This window comes from Aulonocara stuartgranti (genome assembly GCF_965226115.1).
Source record: "Aulonocara stuartgranti genome assembly, chromosome: 1".
Taxonomy (NCBI): Eukaryota; Metazoa; Chordata; class Actinopteri; order Cichliformes; family Cichlidae; genus Aulonocara; species Aulonocara stuartgranti.
This window is the reverse complement of record NC_138939.1, coordinates 19,881,891-19,902,554: the sequence shown is the minus strand read 5'-3', so window position 1 is coordinate 19,902,554 and position 20,664 is coordinate 19,881,891. Positions and strand designations below refer to the sequence as shown.

At 41.6% G+C, this 20,664-nt stretch overlaps 1 protein-coding gene across 27 annotated transcripts in view; it reads right to left on the bottom strand.

Moving 5' to 3' along the window:
• The window catches only part of LOC309691504 (uncharacterized protein), a 141,625-nt gene that overhangs the window by 8,339 nt on the left and 112,622 nt on the right, over window positions 1-20,664 (bottom strand). For 12 of the 27 annotated variants that reach the window (XM_082509197.1, XM_082509199.1, XM_082509210.1 and 9 more), the window contains 6 exons: window positions 10,602-10,692; window positions 10,054-10,265; window positions 9,157-9,286; window positions 8,767-8,905; window positions 3,042-4,581; window positions 455-2,995 (listed from right to left, as the gene is read on the bottom strand). Coding sequence is in view for 8 of the 27 variants with exons in the window: in XM_082509202.1 (XP_082365328.1) it covers window positions 10,246-10,265; window positions 10,602-10,692 (111 nt within the window). In the remaining 19 variants the exon portion in view is untranslated. Of the gene's footprint in view, window positions 1-454; window positions 2,996-3,041; window positions 4,582-8,766; window positions 8,906-9,156; window positions 9,287-10,053; window positions 10,266-10,601; window positions 10,693-15,360; window positions 15,604-20,059; window positions 20,148-20,664 lie in introns of those variants that run through there. The other 15 variants (XM_082509203.1, XM_082509204.1, XM_082509205.1 and 12 more) reach the window with 7 other exon arrangements.

The window sequence follows — 20,664 nt, the reverse complement described above, 5'->3', positions numbered from 1 at the left end:
CATATTGACCCAACTGTTTAATGCTTTATGGGGGAGGGAGTGAAAAGTGGAGCTGGCCTTCATTTCTAGAGAAAGTTCATATTTTATATAATGTCAGAAGTTTCCAAGACAAAATAAGTACAATTATTCAGAAGTATTGGAATTAAAAAAAAAAAAAGAACAAAAAGAAAAAACCCCCAATGAGATTTCAAACTGGGGCCTTTCTTCTGTGAAGTTTGCATGGATTCTCTCTAGGGACCCAGGCTTTCTCCTACATTTCAAAGGAAGCTTAGGTTAATTGGTGATTCTAAATTGGCCATAGGTGTGAGTGTGAATGGTCATCTGTTGGCCCTGCTACAGAATGGAAACCTCTTCAGGTTGTCGCCGACCTCTTGCCTTGCGGCAACTAGGATGAGCTCCAGCCTCCTGCGACCCTGAATTTGATAAGCAGAAGGAAACAGATGGATAGATGTACCTAGGTCTTCTCCTCTGCTGTCTTCTCATTGAGCGTAGCTTTGACCTCAATTTGCCGATTCCCCGCCCTCTTGCAGGTGAACCTGTAAACACAAAGAAAAAGGTGCACTGATTTTCTGTTTCAACTGAGAATAAACCACATAAATATAACTTTCCTATCTCTACTTTCTCTCTCTTGGCGTAGACTAGTTCTTTGCTCCTTTAGTTTCAGTGCCAGCTTTTCATTTGTTTGCCTGCAGCAACGTTGGGATGCGATAAAATGTGCATTAGCTATTGTTGGGATAAAAACCAATTACTACGAAAGTTCAGAAAGATCTTAAGAGTAGGAGTGTTTAATAAAGAAGACTTGGTTAAATTTCAGGACAGTGGAAAGCTTCTTGTGGACACGAGAACAGTCTAATGCAACACAAAACCTCTACCTTGTACTGGGACTGAGACAGAGGAAGCGAGAGATGGGGAGTAAAGGACAAAGGCAGTAGGAGGCAAGTAAAATATAAAAATCCCAAGGAGCTGTTTGAATAGCAGTGATGCTGCTCTGCAGTACCCTTGGTTTTTTTTTTGGTTTTTTTCCCCAGACTCAAGCCTGTGAAGTCTTATAAATAAGGCACAAAGAGGCACAAAGGAGCATTTAGAAAAACTGGTTATGATGTGGACTGAGAAGACCTACAGTGATAAGAGTGACATTAAGGGCATAGCTGAGTCTGGGAGATGCTATCATTACCTTTATTAAAATGACACACAACTCCCACACTGCCAGCAGTGCAGCAACCAGACCTGGCCTGGTAGCTGCACTGCATGTTTAAAACTGCAAGACCCAAATCAATGCGAGAGAATAATGAATAAAAATTATCAACAAAAAACTAGTACAGCAACAGACTTTAACTGAGTGCAAGTGTCATGTTTTTATAGCAGGATTAACAAGAGAATGCTGGTATACAAAATAAACTAACATTAGTAGTAATTTGGTGTTGTGCACAGGGAACACAATGAAGCACGAGCATGTCTCAAGGGCCATCAACTCTTTAATGCTTTTGCACCAACACACTGACTCCTTTAGCACATGGATAATAACCATTTTTAAAGTAATGTTAATACTTCTTTATTATTTTAAACTGATATATACACAGCTATTTTTTTTTTAATCTGCAAACCCAGGGCGTGGAGCTCGACTGAGTTTTCCAAGGTTTCAGAAAGAAGGATCCTGTCCGAGTTACCGTCAATACTGGACAATCCCTCTCCACCATCTCTCTCATGTTGCACAGCACCTTAAACAAAAGAACTCATTTAACCACAATGCATCACAGAACGCCACGAGAAATCACTCCTATCTGCGGCCATTGAACTTTGTAAGTCCTCCTCCTTTTCACTTGTATTAGTCGATACTCAACATAGCACTGTTTTGACTTTGAAATGTTTGAATAGTTCTTTATTTAAGCATCTGTAAGAAAACATTTTCTTTCTTCTGTGATTAAATGAGTATTCTGATTGAATCTGATTAATGAATGTCACACATTAGTTGGCATTTTAAACTATGATCCTAGTTTTGACTTCCTTTAAAGACTTCTTTTGTTATAATAGCCTTTAATAGACTTTAAGGCAAAAATCTATCCACAGCCTGTCAGTAGCCATCCTGATGTGTCACTCATTTGCCGAGCTTCAGCCTCCGCATCATCATCTCCTGCTATTCAGAGAGTCAGTGGCTGTGAGCACACCAGCGCCATCACAATGACCTTTCCACAAGCCCAGGGAGCACGCAAAGCAGAGGAAAGGCAATAAAAGTAATGAAAGAAGCAAAGGCAATTAAAGTGGTATGTGTGAGGGGAGCGTGGCGGAGATGAGCCTAACTGGAGGCGGGCCTGGAATCAACTACAGCTCTATATCCCCCGTAATCCCTATGTGATCGCAGAGCAACCCTGGTGTGCTCCCAGTCTGATCATCCTCTTGCAGCATTCACCAGCTAATCCGTGAAAAAGGACAGCCGTGCACATACACGCCACATGCACACCCATTAAAGTCACAACATGTATGCACATACCATTGACGTAACTGTTACAGTCTGACACAATATGCACTAAACAAAGTAAGGAAGCTGTTAAAAATATATTACCCAAACACACACACACACACACACACACGTTTAGTTGTACTGTAGAAAATGAGTTGCTCTCTCTCCCGCCCTCTGCGGCACAGTGCTTCCTCACGGCCAGTGAGAATCATTAATGCCCTTCCTCTGATGCTGCCACACAACCAACAGCAATTATTTCTAAAAGCAAAAAGTGAAAACAGCTAACACACAAATGTACACAGCACATAATCATTATTTTGTTGTTGTTGTTGGGCTGGCTGTGTGGGGTTGACGAGGTGGCAGAAGCTTGGACTTAATTTTCTCTAACGGAGTTTACTGACCGCAAAATGACAAGGATGCTTTTGCTAAACTAATTAAGAGGCTGCAGAGCTGCTTTTACCATGTGACATTTACAGCACTTAAGGAAGCTGACGCCAGGCCTTCCAGATAAGCCGGAGATGTGCTCCTGGCTCAGGACTCGGCGCACACGCGCACGCACGCACGCACGCACGCACGCACGCACGCACGCACGCACACGCACACACACACACACACACACACACACGTGGAGGAAATAAAATACATGCGTCTAAAATCATGCATGGAGTCACCAACATGGATATAAAGAATGGCACTGAAGAGCAAAGAGCAAGTAACAATGTGTACAACAAAAAAAAGTCCAGACCAAAACAAATATAAAACTAACAAAACAAATACAAATGCAGCACTGAGGTCTCCGGTGGACTGAAACCATGCGCTCTTCAGCTGTTAATGTGGGGGGGGGGGAAAAAACCATTTAATACTACTGCTCATTTACGCCTTGAGCCCAGAAAAAGACCTCATTATCTTATCAGCTTTAGGAATACACAGAAGGGCAAAGCTACGATTCTCCCCTTTTCTTGACAACAGAATCTGATCTTGCCTGCAGTGTACAATTAGTGAACAGAGTGACCTGTGGAGGCCTACTTGAAACAGGCTGTGCGGTCCGCGCTAATGACCAAAATGCTCTGCAAGGGGCTGGCATCGTGCCCCTCCATCAGCTCTGGCCATCTTAAAAAGATACCGCTGTTGAGAGAAACGAGACGAGACTCCTTTTCTTTGCTATTATAAAGCACTCACATCATTGCTGTGCTTGGGGCTCGTAGGGCACTGGCAGCTCAAGGTGCTGCTTAAAGAAGGGAGAGCTGGTGTGTAACTAGACCTGATCAGTATCAGCTGTGGTCCTGGCTGCTTGGATGCTGAGAGCAGTTCTGGGCGAGTGCGATTGCTCTGAATCGTCATGTTAGAGTCAGCTGGTGGTCTGTATTTTGATCACCTCTTTAGTTTTAAGCTAGCCCTCTCCTGCTGGCCTTCGCTCTCAGCTGGAAAATCCTTTGCTGCAGATGAGACGTAACACGGGGAAGACTCGACACCCCACGATTCTTCTCTGCCTCTCACTCAGACAGGCCAATTTATAAGGTACATCTTAAACTCCAATGCAATCACACAACAGCTTCCGCATTAATTTTACTAAGCCAAGGTGAATATGGTTACCACATGAAAGGTTTATTCATTTTAAGCTCCAGTGTATGAATAGAATAGAATATTGTCATTGCACATGTACAACAAAAATATGGGTGCTCCATGCCAACTGTGCAGGAATAAATTATAAATAATAAAACTGCAGGAATAGATAACAAACAGGAAAAATAGAAATAGAGGAATATATACAAAACTAGAGAAAGGCAGGGTATCCAAAAGTTGTTCTAGATTTCTCAAAATTAAGCCTGTCTTGAAATTATAAAAGCCATTCTCCAAGCAGAGAATGACTAAGATAAGCAGACTCAAAATTGGGTTTGTCTCTTCCTAAATTGGATCATTTGATTAAAAAAAAGAAAAAATTAAAAAAAAAAAAAAAAAAAAAAAAAAAAAACCTGGAACAAAAGGAAAGATTTACATTTTCAGAGGTACATTTTTGTGGCTCTGCTTTGTACCTTTGCTTGCAGCTGAACCATACCAACCTCTGGATGGCACTCTGCAGCTCTATGACACACTCCCGGAGACTTCTTACATTCCTCTACCAGCTACAGAAAGAGATAATGGATGGCTGTCAGCACCTCTGTCCTCATCTCCCCTAATCAGCTCTCTCATCTCATGGAGCCAGAATCCCGGAGTTTCACAAAGGACTAAGTTTTACAGTCACGTTCCATCTTAACTCTGTGGCGAACATTTTAAGCGCATAGGTGGGCAGATGAAAGATACCCCTTATATGCATGAAAGAGATCAAATTGGGATTAAGGAGATTAATTTCTGATGGTAATTGAGAGAAAAACTTTTTCATCAGATTTATCCAACTTTCCAAAAGATGTCAAATGTGGTGTGATTTAATTTGCTAACAGATGAATGGTTGGTAAATTGCTGTGCTTCAGGCTTGTGTCCCTTTGGTTGGTGTTAAATCATATATCGTCAAATTTCATGACTTCAGAAAATCTGACTCATTTCTCTTGGCTTCCTCTGGGGTTAAAAAATAATTACTAGTTTTGAAACACAAATTCAGACTGAAACTAATTCAATTTGGGAGCATGGCTGGAGGGTGACTGTGAGTGGTGTATAAATGGTTCTAGCTAGGCTTCAATCAGAAGACGAGCATGGGGAAACAATCCCCCTTCAGAGATCACAAAACGACCTTGGAAATCAAACAGTGCAGACACTCGGATGCGACCGTATGGCTCGCCATATGGTGAACGTCATCAATGGATAAACACATAAATACAGACAACATTGTTTGTCACAAAAGTGGTAAATTGTCAGGACTGTCTCTTTATGTTTGCAAGCAATTAGATTCACAGATGGCGTTGGAGTTGGGACGTTGTCTGAAGCTGCGATTTGCTGCCAATACTGCAACAAGATCAGCTAAGTCATGTTACTGCAAAGTGGAAGTGAAGTAGCAGTCCACATAAAGTTACAGAGCAGGCCGACAAGCGCTGAGGCGTATAGTGTGTAAAAGTCAACAATGCTCTGAGTTCGGAACATTCTCTGCCATCAACATCAGCGCAAAAACTGTAAGCCAGGAGCTTCACGGCAGACTTTTCCATGGCTGAGGAGCTCCTCTATGTGTAATAAGTATATCCAGTTCTTTTGTCCATATAGTGCTTATCCTGTACCATTGAAGCCTCATATTGTTCCAGTAAACAGACACTACATGCAAATCAAACAGCTCAATTCCAAATCATTTAGTTTTTAACTTAAAATAAAAGAACAGGCCATGAACCTGCTTTTTAATTAGATGTCAAGTTTTTTTTTGTTTTTTTTTAATAAAAATGTTTAACTCTTAAACAGCTAATGAAATATTTCTGGCAAACCCCTTTAAATAATGTCTGCATTTCAATTATGTCTTGGTTGTTTGATTTAAAAATACTACGGTACTCTTAAGTCCTAGTAGATGTACCAATGGCAGGAATTTTAAAATCCTGTGTCGCTTCATTCTGAAGTCATTACATTCATAAGACTTTCAGAAAACTTGACCTATGATGTTAAGGTTGAGGTCATTGAGATTCACACTCCTCTGAGACTTAGTAGATAGACCTATTGTCCTAGATGACTTGCTTCTCAGGTTATCACAAACTTGGGTGTCCATGCTGCCTCCCTGCTCACTGGATGCGATTTGCTTCCCACATGTCGCACTAAAGCTGACGGCTGGATAACTTTGGAGGGGCTCCAAATGCCTAGTTAACGTGTTATTACCAGGTCATACGTTAATCGATGGTATCCTGCACGGTCATTGTTTTTTTGCCTGGAAGTTGAGAAAAGTTTATTTCGGTTCCTGCTCGCTTTATGTTGCTAACAGTTATTTCGCCTGCAGCCACGTAAAGTCACCAATGTCATTAACTTTCTTCTGTGGCTACTCGCCTCGTTGTTGTGACTTGGTTCCAGTTTGGATGCAGCTTTAGCAAACAAAAACTTCATAACTCCAGTAAGACAGCACATAAAGTCACTGTCTTCTTCATTTGTCCCTCTGTCCCATTTTAGTGATTATTCTGACCCGTTATTCCTGTTGCCTGGCTTGTTTTCAGTACATAAGTACATCCTTTAAATTTAGAAACAGCATTTGGATTAAAATGATTTAAAGTAATTGTGTACTGTATGTGGAAATATCACAAGGAACTGGAAAAAACTGGGGGGGAAAATGCACACATTACTGAAAGGAAACCCAAAGCTAAACACCGCAAAGGAGGAGTGATTCAAATCCTCGGTTCAAAAGCCAATATTGCCACAATTAATGGAGCAGAAGAGGAAAAAGATTTAAATCCTGATAAGATTCAAGCAGATAAAACATGCACAGCCAAACCAACTGTGTGTTTACAGAGCAGTACACTGAGACACTTGCTTCAATCAATATATTGATGCTTTGTAATAGGCTCTAAATGACTCAGGCTCAAGACTGCTGGGCAGCAAACCTCACAGCTTCTGCTTCTGCACTTGATTTCGGCACAGACATAAAAGACTACCTGAAATTGCTTTGAAATACTAAACATTGTCAAACAGCAAATTCCAAAAAAAAAAAAAAGTTTGTTGACTCAAATTACAAAAATGCCAGTGGCAGAGTGGAAGTGTCAAAGACTGTCCCATAACACACTGCAAGTTGATTTGATTCCCATGAGTGCCATACTGAACTGTGATTGGTTCTCTGTCAAACTGATGATACATTGATCCTTAACTGTCATGCACATAGGATGAGATTATTTGCTCAATCATTCAAAGTGTGTCTGACAAAGGTTCTCCATGATAGACTAGCAACATGTCCAGCCTGTACCCCACCTGTTGCCCTATGACAGTGGGTACAGGCTCCACCAATTAAGAAAATTGATGGATGAAAGGTTAACATTAAACATGTGCTATTTCCCTGCCTGAAGACAAACTTGAGTGTGTTCTAGTTGCTTAGGTATATTGTCTTTCACTGAAGTTTCTTTGTGCTTGGTCCCTAAAAAGGATACGACAAGATGCTTCTAATGTGAGCTTAATAAACATTGATTGCAGTGATCCCAGACTGTAAACACTAAACAGTATATGAAAGCAGCTGCACAGTTTATTTTGTTATACCAAAAGGAAGGTAGACAAACATTAGGACGTCTCCATTTTTATACACAGGAGATCAATATTTTCACTGGATAAGTACAAATGATCCCTGGGAATTAAATAAAACATCATTTCACCAGAACTGGAAATGCAAGCTGGAACCTGCACGTTCTGTGAGCCTTACTGGAAATTAATATGATGGAGCAAAAACATTTTAAGCAGGAATGTGACCATAACTCTTAGGGTTAGGGCAACAGCCATGTACACAAAAAAAACCTAAAGACAATAATTTCTTTTTAACAGTAAGCCCAACTTTACTCAATACTGACAAATCAAGATCTTAAAATTAACTTCGTTCACGCATCTCTTAATTGATTTCTTCTCTATTGAGCCCAACCACAGGAATTAAGTGCTGTAAGTATGTCGTGCATGGAACTAAATCAATACAGCGCAGTGTGTATGTGTGTGCGTGTGACTGAAACAGACAATGTTTTAACATTTATTGAGTCTTTTTTAAATAACTCTGCCCATAATGATATTGTGTACCAGATGTGTGCTATTTTTTTGATGATCATGTGTCACCGGAGGCTGAATTAAAAAAGTATGTGCAAGTGCTCTGACCAGGATCTCTTCACCAGGTGAAGAAATGGATTAAATATAAGAGAGTATGCAAACTCAGTGGCCTCTCTCCCTCCAACACGAGGACCACAGAGACAATTTAGAGCCCTTAAAAACCCACAGAGACTAATTTTGAGGAAAAAGGCTAGTGAGCCTTCTGCAAAGCCCATTTCTGTTTTCAGCTTTACTTCTAGATTTCCTATCATTTAGCTATGGAGGAGTTTAGAAAGCACTTCTATCACAATATGCTGTGTCACTGACCGTGTACGCAAGTGTCAGGAGCTACTGGTGGTGAAGGATACTCTGGGAAAAGCCTGGAGCTTTTCCAATGCTCACCTCCCTGTCTTCCATTGACAAGCGAGGTGAAGTAACAGCTAATCGATGGCTAGTGAATTCCCTGTGCACCCCCCTCGCCGAGCTGATCAATATTACTGGCAATTAGAATCCCCTATCTGCATGGCTGCAGGGACCTTGGGGTGGCTCACCAGCCCACAAACACCCAATTTAGTCCTCAGCCTATCACTTAATTACTAAATCCTTCTTAATGCCTATTGGCAGGTGGCGAGCATACTCACAGCAGCCCCGGTCGGTTGATTGAACACGAGACCTTTGGCAAGGTGCTGGTTAAGATGCTCGTGTCCCGCTTCAGCTGGACAGTTAAACATCTGATTTCACACGGGGCTTCCGACCCTAAATGATCCGCCTATTGAGTGACTGGCCCACACACATACATGGATGGTTTGGAATGGGATGAATGGTGGTGGTGGTGGGTGTGGGGGGAATGGGGAATATTATGAGTCACAGTGGTAGCACAACAGTCTGCCACAGATCCGTGAGATCCACAGCAGAAACCTCAAGTACTTTACAGTAAGATCATTTCCTCCTGTTTTTCTTACTAAGTAGGAATAAAATAAGATATAAATGAAATGTAATCTCAAGATAATACTGCATGAAATACAGCATACCTGCAGCTTCACAGTTAATGCCCTGGAGCTACTCAGTTGTCATAACTTCTGCCAGCTCCTCTTGTGGCTGCTGATGCTGACAACAAAGACCTCTCCCACCTGTCATGCAAATCCCTGTTTAGATGTACATCTACAAAAGAAATGTATACAAAAATTAATGTATAGAACCTTTCACTCAAACACATATCCTAGATAAACATTTGTCATTGCTGGAAACCTTTTCGTGGATAACACTTAAAAAGGTGGTTTCCAAAGTCTTTACAAAAAATTCACTGACCTGTTTTAAACAGACCCCCAACCTGGTGCATTTACCTTTTGAAATAATTCAGTATCTGTTTGACCACAGCTTCAGTGTCTTTATTTGCATATATATTTCTTTTTCCATGTGCACCATTGCATTGGGAGGATAGGCATATTTTGTATATACGAAGAATGCATTACCTAAAAAAGGCCCCAACTGAAACTCATGGGACATTTCCATGCCAGTGATCAGCTGGGGCATCACTCAGGTGAATGTTTCTCACAAAATATTAAAACCAGGGTTGGAGACAAGCTGAGTGGACACAAAACTTATCACTGTCATTCGCTTCCCTTATCCCCAAGTCTCCAGCTTCTAACATGATCAATCATCCTCTCTGTTTCAATGTCTTTGTCATTACTTTATTTGGGAGTTTAATAGCTTCTTTTAAAGAAAAACCTCTCCACTAAGACAGGATAGTAAGTTATTGATATAAATAAGTTACAGAAGATTCTAGAACAACATGAAATGTGATGTGTCACAACTGACCTAAACACATAAGCATACTGCCTTGGACCACTGCAGATTTGACACAAACTACTGGGAACTATATGACAACATTTTCTCAAACAGAAATGAGCTGCACTGCCTTTCCTGACCTGGGTCTTTGCAGGGGTCTTGTCTGAGCTTCTGTGCAAACCTCAGTGGGTTGACAGTAGAATATGTTGTGCCACTGTGTGTTGCATCAATGGAGTACTCCCAATCAGGCCTCTTTGCTTTTGCTACTGTGCATGCACAGCTCTTTTCTATAGAAACGCTACTGTCTTCAACAGATCCATGAGTCTGCTCCCTCATTCCATCCACTGCACTCCTGCGGAGGAAGTGAGAGGACATAATGAGTATAGTGTGTCAGAGTGCATGTGTGTGAGTTAATTGCTCAATTCATTTGGAGGTAAGGTGCCCAGTTGGTACCTGCCTCACTGGTTAGGCTATTGCTCCTTGTGCTAACCCTCTCATCTAGAACTGTTACCTCCATTTGACTGCACTGCCCCTTAACAGGACCTCTGCCTGCAGCCGATCCCCTTTTCTCTTTAAGGTGCCTGAGCAAATGTAACCTCTTACAATTTTTGAGGATAGAAAGTAGTTCGATAAGAAGCTCTTCTTTTTTTGGCAAATGTCAGTCTACCTGCCAGACAGCTGTCTTTACCTGAATCTGGACACTTCCACTCAGGTGGCCCTGCGTTTGCACGATGCGTACTCCACTGCTGGATGCCTTGAGCACACCTCTGGGGGAGAGCCTGCGTACACATGCACGCACACACACACACACACACACACAAACACAAGGAGCTGTCACTTTCCTGTCACATAACCATGGAAATGGCCTGAGGTGAAGTGAGGACAGGTGCCCTGAGCTTTACAAATTCTCTTGAAGGACAGAGCAGAGGAGCGCCTTCCTTCTTCCACCCCCAAGCTATCTCCACACCTGCTGAACTGCACTCACTCAGTTACCTGCCCCTAATTTGGTATTTCCACAAAGATGACATATGTATCAGGCAGAGCAGGAAATGTCCTGGGCAGGGAGAGAACAGCTTTCTGACAGGTGTCACCTCCAATCTGCACAGGCCTGCTTCTGATGTGTTAACTATTCAATTAACCATCACATCACACTGAGTGGGTGCCAGCACCTAATTACCTATGAGACCCTTGCCTGTGAATGGGCTGAAATACGTGTGTGCGTGTGTGTGTATGACAGGTCACATATCATGTTACTGTTAACCACCTCATGATTCACATAGAATATATGTAGATTTTTTTTTTACGTGTGTGTGTGTGTGTGTGTGTGTGTGTGTGTGTGTGTGTGTGTGTGTGTGTGTGTGTGTGTGTGTGTGTGTGTGTGTGTGTGTGTGTGTGTGTATATACTCCTTTCCATCCTTGGTTGCTTCCCAGCCTCATCATCGTTACACCTCTTAGCACCAACTAAATACTGCAAGAAAAGAGCCTTTTTGCTCAGAGTAAAATATGAGTGCAAACATTAAATGAAAATAAAAACAGTATCATTTAGCCCGTGTATTAAAATTACTCCTGTCGTGTGGCCCCTTCATCTCACACCATTAAAATAACGAGGTGTCACCGAGCTCTGCTTCCACAGCTCCGATGTTGACACCCATCAAGACAAATCTATATTTCATGGCCACTTACAGATGTATAAATAGCCAAATGAGGTGTGCTAACCATCTATAAAATGGCACTAAAAGGTTGCCAGAGGATGGCGAGTGTCATGAGGCAGTTGCGCTGGTAATCAATCTGAGGTGAGAGGAGAGGAAAGGGAAGAAGAGGAGAGGAATGGGCTGCACTGCATGGCTATGAGCAGAGGTGCAAGGCGGCGCAACAAGCAGGGCAGTAAATCACATCTGCACGGTACGCTCGCCCCACTGACACACAGCCACTTCAACTGACACGGGGCTTGCTCGACAGCCTGATGGATCACCACACTACACTCCATTAAAGGCAAACGGGCACGACGAGCACTGACACAACAAACAATTAGTCACTGCTGTGGGCATGGTATTAAAATGCTGAGGGCCTTTCCCAGTGATGGGCACAAACCACCCTTATTTGGCATGGAAGAGCATTAAGTCCTTGTTATTGTAATACTAATAAAATAGAAGTGTTGGAATACGGTATAAAAATGATAATTGATAATTATACAGTCATTCAAATGCTTTACAGTAGAAACAAAGAACTGGACTGTTAAAAGGAACTCTGAATATATGGATACTACAAAAGGAAACCAGACACAATATAGATATTACATCTATGGTACAGAGGATATGTTAAAGGAGGTACAGTGACAATAACTGCAATAATACAAACTTTGTCAGATTGGTAAACACAGTCACTGGCCACTTCATTAGTTACACCTTGCTGGTAGCAGGCTGGACCCACTTTTGCTTTCAGATATGCCCTAATCCTCACGGCACAGATTCAACTAGGTACTGGAAACATTGCTCAGACTTTAGTGAATCCATGATGCAAATTTCCTATTGGACACCGAAGGTGGTATATTGCACTGAGATCTGATGACTATGAAGGGCAATGTAGCACAGTGAACGCATTGTTATATTTATGAAATCAGTTTGAGATGATTTGAGGTTTATGACATGGCACATTATCCTGCTGGAAGCAGCTATTAGAAGATGGATAGATGATAATAAAAGGACAGACACGGTGAGCAGCAATACTCAGATAGGCTGTGGGGTTTCAACTATACTCAGTTGGTACTTAAAGTCTTGCCAAGCAAATATCTCCCACAACATTACATGACCACAAACAACTTGAACTGTTGATACAAGGCAGGATGGATCCATGCTGGTGTCTCACCCAGCACCTGAATCTCACAGCAGAGAATGAAACTTATCAACCCAATCTTCTATTGCCCAACTTTGGTTAGCCCATTCAAATTGTAGCCACACTTTGTTTGTAGTTAACAAGAGTGTCACCCAGTGTGGTCTTCCGCTGCTGTAGAACCTGCTATTATTTGTGTATGTGCAGATACTCCTACAGTAGATAAAGCCAGTGATGCATACAAATGTATGCACAGAAAACCTGCAGTTCAGTCTCCATCTCTCATATATTTTCAGCGCATGCAGTTTAAGTTGTCACTTATAAAAACATTGTTTTAAACTTTTTGTAGCTCAAAGTCTTTCTGTAATACATCTCCATACATGCATCTCCCATACTCTGAAGATACCCTCTGTTACACGAAGATATGAAAGACCACAGAAGACAACTAAAGCGGCTGATCATAGAATTATTTCCATGGTTAAGAAAACGTCACAACACAACCAAGTCAAGAACACTAGCAGAGGTAGGCATCACATTGTCAAGGTCTACAGAGATACAATGAAAACATCGAAAAGAACCTGACTAATAGGGATGGAAGGCAGGAGGAAGAAAGAAAAGCTGATACAATGTAGTATCACAATCTTTTTGCATGGCAATATTATATCAATACAGGGACACTAATTATAAATAATTTCTTACATAAATTGCAAATTACATCTTTTAGTAGTATCCATCTATCCACTTATCCTTTTCAGGGTTGCAGGGGGTGCTGGAGCCTATCCCAGCTGTCATAGGGCGAGAGCCGGGGCACACCCTTGACAGGTCGCCAGTCTGTCGCAGGGCTAACACACAGAGACAGACAACCATTCACGCTCACATTCACTCACGCATTCACACCTATGGGCAATTTGGATTAATCAATTAACCTATCCCCACAAGCTGCATGTCTTTGGACTGTGGGAGGAAGCTGGAGTACCCGGAGGGAACCCACGCAAACATGGGGAGAACATGCAAATACCTGATGGCGGAATTGAACTCAGGACCTTCTTGCTGTGCGGCAACAGTGCTAACCACCGTGCCGCCCAATCTTTTAGTAGTAGAATAATAAAATTCATGCAAGACAGAGGCACTTGATAAAGAAATTTTGAAAAAAAAAAAAGCTGTCCATGTTTAAATCAAACATATGGACTTAGTTTGGAATTTTTAACCAAGAAAGGAACAACAGAGACAGATATGACACATGGGATTTACAATGAGTGTTGTACCAAAGTAAAACTAGGAATATTACGAAGATGAACACCCATCTCGTGCACCAATGTTAGACAGTAACATAAAGTTAAGCCAAGGAAGTAACACAAAGCATGGACATCACACTGTTTGGATTCATATGACTATAAACAGCTCATTATCTCAGAGGACTGGTGACTGCTGCCTGTTGCTGAAAATACCCATAACAGTGTTCCACATGTTTGTGTTAATTTAGGATGGACTCATTCGTAAAATAAACAGATCAGTCTGTCAAGCGCATAACAAACATACATGACAGCTTTTAATGACAGCTTTGTTCAGACTGACTGCTTAGCAACCTTTAGCAGCAATAAAAATGACTGAAGTGAGAGGAACGGACCGAGAACTTCATCCTTTCAGATAAAACAGACAGACAAAACTCACCTTTGGGGATATGCTTTGCAGCTGATGACATCAGAATATATCTCAATATGTTATTGCAATACTCAGCATATAACTAAATGCTTAAAATTACAATAACACTGTACTGTAAGTTAAATTTTGTGATGATATCATATCAATATGAAAAGAATGGATGAGGGGAAAAACTGCCCCTGATCCAAAGCTTACCACACCTGTCAAATCTGCTGGAGGTCATGTCATGGCCATTTATGATTGGGTCAATGGAGTTTATTGATGATGTATGTGCTGAAACAAGTAGCAAGTGAATTCTGAAGTCAGTATGCTACAGACCTGCAAAAATGAGAAGCAACTGAAGTTGGCTGCAACAAAGTTGGCTGCGTGGCAGGGGATTTTAAGGGACACTTGGTGATGTCCATGGCTTACAGACTTTGAGAAGTCACTGACTTCAAATGATTTGTATCCAAGAAAGAATCTTTTAATTAAACTGATATTCTTTTGTCCAATTACTTTTGCGCTCCTGAAAATGGATTAATACATTTACAAATGTCTGTAATTCCCAAAATGTTCATGCAATGCTTTTGTTGCTTTTGTTGTATCCTTTGAAATAAAGCTGAAAGTCTGTACTTCAATCACATCTTGATTATTTGATTTAAAATCCACTGCAGAGGCAAAATTACAAATATTTTCTAATTGTCCAGGTGGTTACAAAACTAACTGCATCATCTCCAGAAAGGTGCCAAATGCCACCTCAAACATCTGCCTTTACACACAGCTTCTGTTCATTATACTGTTGCTTACAAACACACTGTTCCTTCCCTTCAGCCCAATTAATGAGCAGTAACCTTTTTATCAAAATTACAAGCATTCATGAAATGACCAGATCACGTCTAAACACAAATTTTTAAGACCTGGAATTCCACCTTTTGTTTTTAGACAGGAATTCAACTGGTAACTTACTGGGAATGGTAGTATTTTTAACTCCTTATTTTTATTGTTCAATGTGCCATTTATGAAAGCGGCAAGCTAATCTCATACCTGGAGGCACATTGCAGATGCACTCTGGGTATTATGGTGTATCACTGGGTCCTTGAGAACAAAAGGATACTTTCACACATGCAAGACTGGCACTTGTAGAGCTTTTGGAGCTCCGGGGAACTGTTTAGCATCCGTGTCTCATGTCTTTCTCTAGAGCCCGCATATGGCTTTTCTATCTGAGAGAGAGAGGGGCACAGAGGTCAACTTTAACTGGCTTACAGGCTGCTGAAAAAAGACAAGTCTATCCTTAGGTTTGTCAGGGCCACATATTACTCTGTGCCGAACAGAAACTTTAAGGCTTGCAGTCTGTTTATCTGCCTGTAACGGTCACCTAGCTATCGGTTAGTCTTTGCAGTCCCATTCAGAGAGATCGCTACTATAACGCACCCCACCATTAAGACGACTTTGCTTGTTCACATTGTCACTCCAGCGTGTGCTTTCAGGTGGCGCGCTGACATGCCAGAATCGAGACGTAACACAGCATCTATCTCTATGTTGGCTCTGCTTGCATCAAAGTGAAACAACATTTTTGCTCCATTCTAGCTCTTCACCTTTCACACAGACCAGCAGATGTAGGTGCAACTGCCCCACCTTGAACACACCATGGAAAAGGGCTTCTCTGTGCTTGCCACACATAAATAGAGCTGTGCTACCATGGGCTTCTTATTGCAGAAATGTGTCTAAGATGCTTGTAGCTCACTGTGTGTTTCTCCTTTCTGCCTCCTGCTGGTAGGCTCATCACAGCTCCAACAGAAAAACCTATGGGACAGCATGTGTGAGTGTGTGCCGTACTCCTGTATGTGTGTGTTTTGCACTGGTGCAGCTGGTGGGATAGAATGCAAGCACCAGTGGGGTTTCAGAGAGAGACAGATGTGTACCTACCATCTTCCTACAGCTCCGTTGCCACTTTAATGACACCGGCTCTAGTGTACATTAGATTATTAGACTCCAGAGTACAATATCCCAGACTGGATAATATTGTTTTTCCTCTGGCTGATGATGCATTACAAAAATAAGGAATGGTGTAACAGATGTCTCTCGGGGTAAAAATAATAAATCACACAGACTTGTAACACGGTCGAGAAAAAATGCGCCCACAAACACACCCACATCCATGAAACACTTCAGTGATTCATTTACTCTCTTTATTCCAACTGAGCAGCAAGCCAGGAGAGAGGAAATGAGACAGAGAAATGGAGGGGAAAAAGCAATTAGTTTGCATTTAACTTGCAAACATCATTAAGGCGTTGGTACTAATTGTGTTGTTTTAAACAGGCGAAATTTGATAATGACTTCATTAGCAACTCACTCTAATGATGACTCCTAGGGTTTAGCGAGAAAGAGGAATAAATACAGGGAGGCAACGAGTGAAGATGTGTGTATGTTTGTTCATGAAAGTGCGACGAGACAGGGGAAAGAACAAACGGACTGAGGCTGAATCACCGTTTAGACACAAAGAAAATGATACATGCAAAAAAAAAAAGTCACCACCGTGGGCTGAACAGGATAAACAGAATAATAAAAGCAGAACAGATGCGGCTAAAGAGGTGTGTGTGTATGAAGGTGTTTCTAAAGCTGTGTGCGTGTCCTCTGTAATGCAGGACGCGACTGCTGGAAAAGGGAAGAGGTCTAATCCATAATAAGGTGGTTCGCTGCATGGCTGCATACATTACTGCAAACATTACTGCATCAATCAGTACTAAGCTGCAGTGTAATTTTCTGACTCCCTATTTCTCTCCCTACCTCATCACAAAGACAACACCCCATGGCTATTTCTGATGAGATTCAGAGGTGGAGAGAGGGAATGAGGGTGAGGAGGAGGGGGTGTTTATGTGGAGCAACCTCTTCTCCTCTCCTCTCCTCTCCTCTATCCAGCCCCCTGATTAATTTTCAACTAGATTGCTTGGCCGGCAGTATTATTAGCATAAAATTTCCATGGATTAAGCCCGGCTATGAAACCCTTTCATCAAGCTGCTTGTCTAACACAAAATTTCAAATCTCATTTTGTTTCTAATATCATTTTCATACTAGGGGTGTGATGAGTAGAGGGTCTAAAATGTGGATGGAGTAAGGCTGCTGATGAGGTAGTGAAGGGAAGGGGGGGGGGGGGGGGGGGGGGTTTCAAAGATAAACAGAGTCATCAATCAAAATTAAAAAGAGCCCAGGGTTTGGAATGAGATCTCATACAAGCAGGCACACGTATGCACTCGTGTGTCTGCATGTGTGCAGGCCTGTATTTAACATGCAGCTGGCCTATCAGCCAAGGTGAGGGCCAGATGAATAGGTGAGGTGGTGAGTGTAGGTTTAATCTGAGCTCAGACAAAAGAAAACACGTGTCATGATCTTAATTCCTCATCCTCTGGCGGTTTATGTCACTGTTGTTTACTTCTGTGACCACGCACGGCACCGCCACACCTCTGCAAACTCTTAAAATGCCTGTCAGAGTGCTGGTGTTTGACAGCCACCACAATAAATAATTCTTGATTATAAAAATATGCAGCGCTGTCAAAGCCCCGCGTCGTACCATTAATTATGAAAAACAAGGAAGGAGAGCGGCAGGGGGTTATTTTAATAAGGATACTGAATCAATGCAATTTAATCAATCCGAGCTAATTAAAAAAAAAAACTATATTGTGAAACAATCAAGGTGTATAAACATTATTAAAATAAATGAACTGTGCTAAAAGAAGCGTGCTCTAATTAAATGATACAAATTGTCATTCCATGGTTGTAGTTAGTTTGCTGACACCTTGGAGAAAAGACTGTGACACACCCGACCAGCCTCGTGCCGTCCACTCCTTCTGCATCCTTAACACTAATCATTACACTAAGGCCATATGGTAAATCTTGCCTTGGCTAGATGGCACATTTTCTCTACATTTGGTCATTTGAAAAGAAGTGGATCATATGTGTATGTGCACCCAAAGATGGTGAACTGTCCATACACACACACATAATTATTTAGACCAGCGGTCCCCAACCTTTTTTGCGCCACGGACCGGTTTGTGCCCGACAATATTTTCACGGACCGCAGATAAATACAACAAAATAAAACTAGTACCGGTACCGAAAAAAATAAGATTTATTTACAACACACGTGAAAAGACCCAGGAAAACAGAGTTAATGAAAAAAACGATAACAAAATAACGCTAAAAACCGATAAAAACCCTGAAAACCATACATTTCACACCTGAGCCTCAACTCTCGCGGCCCGGTACCAAACAACTCCGGTCCGTGGCCCGGGGGTTGGGGACCCCTGATTTAGACAATTAAGATCATTTCACCTCATCTTTTAACTCAATGTATTTCTCTACAGGACAATTTTTTACTTTAAATTTTTTACAATCAGCATTTCTTTCAGATGGTTGAAGTGTAATAAAGAAAGTGTTATAAAAATGTGTATGAAACTATCAAAAACTGTGAGAATAAGTATGAAAAAGACAATGTAATCCCATAGTTTAATTATTCCACATATGTATGTGTTGTTGGAATAAAACTTTAAAAACAACAGTCTGTTTTTTTCACATTTTCACATACTTGTATTGACTTTCTTTGACCATAATAAAATGAAAACGGAAAAGTTGTACGCTGTTTTGCAGAGGACAATGTTCAGTTGTTATTTGAACATTGTAACGCTTAATGAACTGAAAATGCAATATTTTGTATTTCCTCTTTCGCTCTCCTAGGCCTTTACTGCAGCTGCCTTTAATTCGTGCTTGGTTTTGGGGTTTCTCTGCCCTACGCTTTATATTTAATAACAAAAAACACTCTATTGCTGAGAAATGCTTTTGTGTCATTATCCATTTGCACGCTAAAGCTCCGTATAGTCAGTTTTTTCGGGCCCTAGCTGAATCAGAGGAGACAGCATAGCCCTGTACCCTTCAGAATTCCTCACATCATCAATAAACACCAGTGATGTGCTTCAATAGGCAACCGTACATTCTAATATTGAGAGCTTGAAAAAAAGAAGGCAACTCGACTTCTTTAGGTTTGTGAAAATGTTTCACTTTCCATCAAACAACTGCGTATGCAGTGAAGTGAAGTGAGGAGTGTTCAGATTTCTATATGGGAGAAACCAAACAGCCACTCCGCAAACACACGGCGCAACATAGAAGAGCTTTGAGATCCCTTCCCAGGCACTTCAGCTCCCGCTCACACCTTGCCTCAGGTGACTGAATAGGTCCCGTGCTAGGTTGAGGCGAGGTCTCAGTGGTTTCACCCTCAACCCCCGGTGATGGTAAAGCCCTACACCTTTTTTCACACCAGGGCTTATGTGATGACTCACTGATCAACAGTGAGGCAACAACCCTCAGGACCAACTCCAAATGGGACAACCTTCACTACAGGTGAAATACCTGGGACTCTCCAACATTTCTTTTAGAACTGAAGCTTGGATTAGAGGTGAAATGTTTTCACCAGCCTGAAGTAGTTGCCTTCTTTTTTTCCAAGCTTTCAAGAATATATGACAAACACAGACATGTTAATGTCATAACACTGCTTCAACCATTGTTAACCCATGATATGGTATCAGGTCAAGTCTGGAGGAGGTAGGTTTTATGAATGTAACAAGATATAAACCACCTGTTACACTAAAGACCAAGAAGGTCATATTAAGAAAGAGAACACAATACCTTTCCTGGTGGAGCTTCTCCAGTTTCTGTCCAGTTCCCATTTGCAGGATTAACATGTTCACTGAAAACTCCTACTACACTGTTTGCACTGCAATCCAAACACACAAACAAATGACTCAAGGCCACAGTGCTGCCAAAACAAACAAGTGATCAGTGAATATGATTATGGATGGGATTATGGATGGGATTATGGATGCACAGTGACACACCCATGCAGAACAGTTGCTCTTGTTATATTTAACGCTAATTGGAATTCTATGTCCATGAGCAGTTTGTGACATGGAGCTCAAGTCCGTGGTGCAGAGGCACAAACATGCGTGCCTGCTTGCCCGCACACAAGAACACACTTATTTAATGTTCAGTGATTCGTTATCACTTATCAGGAATAATTGCTGCATGTTTGTGCAACTGTGAAATTGAACAAAATCCCACTCCATATAATTAAAGAAAACACAGTGAGCACACAATAATACTGAGAGGCCAGGAGAGCGTGAAGGCACGAATACAACCAAAGGCAAACACGGCCTATTATGTTCTTTCTCTATCTGAACCTCAGACTCGGATCCAACCTGTGGAGTCTTGTCAGGGTGTTCGTGAAATGTGAT